Raw genomic sequence first — 1,432 nt, 5'->3', positions numbered from 1 at the left:
GAGATTTGCCTTAAGCACTGGATCTCTCTCTGGTCAAAGACGGTTGGGGAAGGTTCCCTTCCCTGATCCTAGTGAACCAAGTTCACCTCTCACTGCTGCCCCAACCCTTTCCCCTTGTCCCTGGCCAACTCTTGTCCCTGCCTACCTCTCTGTTGTCCCGTGTTCTTGGTACTGGGAGGTTGTTTTGTTCTAGAACTGCTGCCCACTCCTCCCAATGTGCCAGCCTGAGTCAAGATGTCTGGGTTCTTGGTGATTCTCCTCCCTGCCCGGGTCCTTCATAAACAGCCCCTCCAGCCCCCTTTCACAACAGACACACACAACTGGGTATGCACAGATGGCTCCATTCCCTCTTGGGTGGGGGTGCCCAAGCTCCTCCTAGGACCTGCCACTATCCCACACCTACCATCACTATCTATCCCCTGCCCAGCAGGACCTAGGAACTTCTTTTCCACAAGGCAACACAGCCTGTTCCTGTGGCCGGGTGCAGGGTGCAGGAGCATCTGATGGGAGGGCAGCTTTCTGCACTAAGCTTCGGTTGCTGGAGGTGCACCAAGGCGGTGGCCTCTGTTCCCACGTGTTACCTGGAGAGGAAGCAAAGGGAAGAAGCAAGGACTGGACAAAGGCGCCTCTCCCATCCTGACGCCAGCCTGGTGTAGCCCCAGCAGCTCAGCCTTCCTGGCCTGCTGAGCCCAGTGACTCTCACACACTCACTCAGGCATTCCCTGAGCCCCTGTGTGTCTGGCGCTCCTTCTGTGACAAGCAGAGTGCTGTGTCCTGAGTGCCTACTATGTGTGGGTATCTTGCAGTCATGAGCTACAGCCCTGAAAGCCGGGCATGGTGGTGCAGCTAATGGACTGAGGGCACAAGCAGGGTCCAAACTCCCAGGATTAGCTTGACCCCAAAAAACATTGCTAAGCAAGACCTGGCCACGCTCTCAAGGGTGGGCAGAATTGCTCTCCTGGCTGGTGGACAGTAAGAAGTGGCCTGAGCCACAGGTGGGGCCACTAAAGTTCATGACTTTAGGAACTTAACTGTTCTCTTCCCACAGGACAAAGACAATTCTGGTGCCACAGTCCTGCATCTGGCTGCCCGCTTCGGCCACCCTGAGCTGGTGGACTGGCTGCTGCGTCATGGCGGTGGGGACCCCACCGTGGCCACAGATATGGGCGCTCTGCCTATCCACTATGACGCCGCCAAAGGAGACTTCCCCTCCCTGAGGCTTCTCGTCAGTCACTACCCTGAGTAAGGACAGGCCCTCTGACGTGGGCCCTGGGTGGGGTGGACTGGGGCTCTGAGGAACACATGGGGTCTGCCATGCCTCTCTAGCATCCCAGGGGAGTGACCCTCCAGTGGCTATCCTGGCGGCCATAGGTCCAGACAGCTCCTACCCAAGTTTAAATTCCTCTCGCCACCAGCCATATGCTCCCAAGTC

General features: G+C 57.4%; 1 protein-coding gene across 1 annotated transcript in view; it reads left to right on the top strand.

Moving 5' to 3' along the window:
- Positions 1-1,432, top strand: part of ESPN (espin) — a 43,521-nt gene that overhangs the window by 2,743 nt on the left and 39,346 nt on the right. Inside the window, 1 exon segment of the mRNA XM_014586602.1 lies at positions 1,049-1,242. Coding sequence (XP_014442088.1) covers positions 1,049-1,242 — 194 coding nt within the window.

Source organism: Tupaia chinensis, unplaced genomic scaffold (assembly GCF_000334495.1).
Source record: "Tupaia chinensis unplaced genomic scaffold, TupChi_1.0 Scaffold000146_1, whole genome shotgun sequence".
NCBI classification, from domain to species: Eukaryota; Metazoa; Chordata; class Mammalia; order Scandentia; family Tupaiidae; genus Tupaia; species Tupaia belangeri.
The sequence above is the reverse complement of the archived record's forward strand: the minus strand, read 5'-3'. Positions and strand labels throughout refer to the sequence as shown.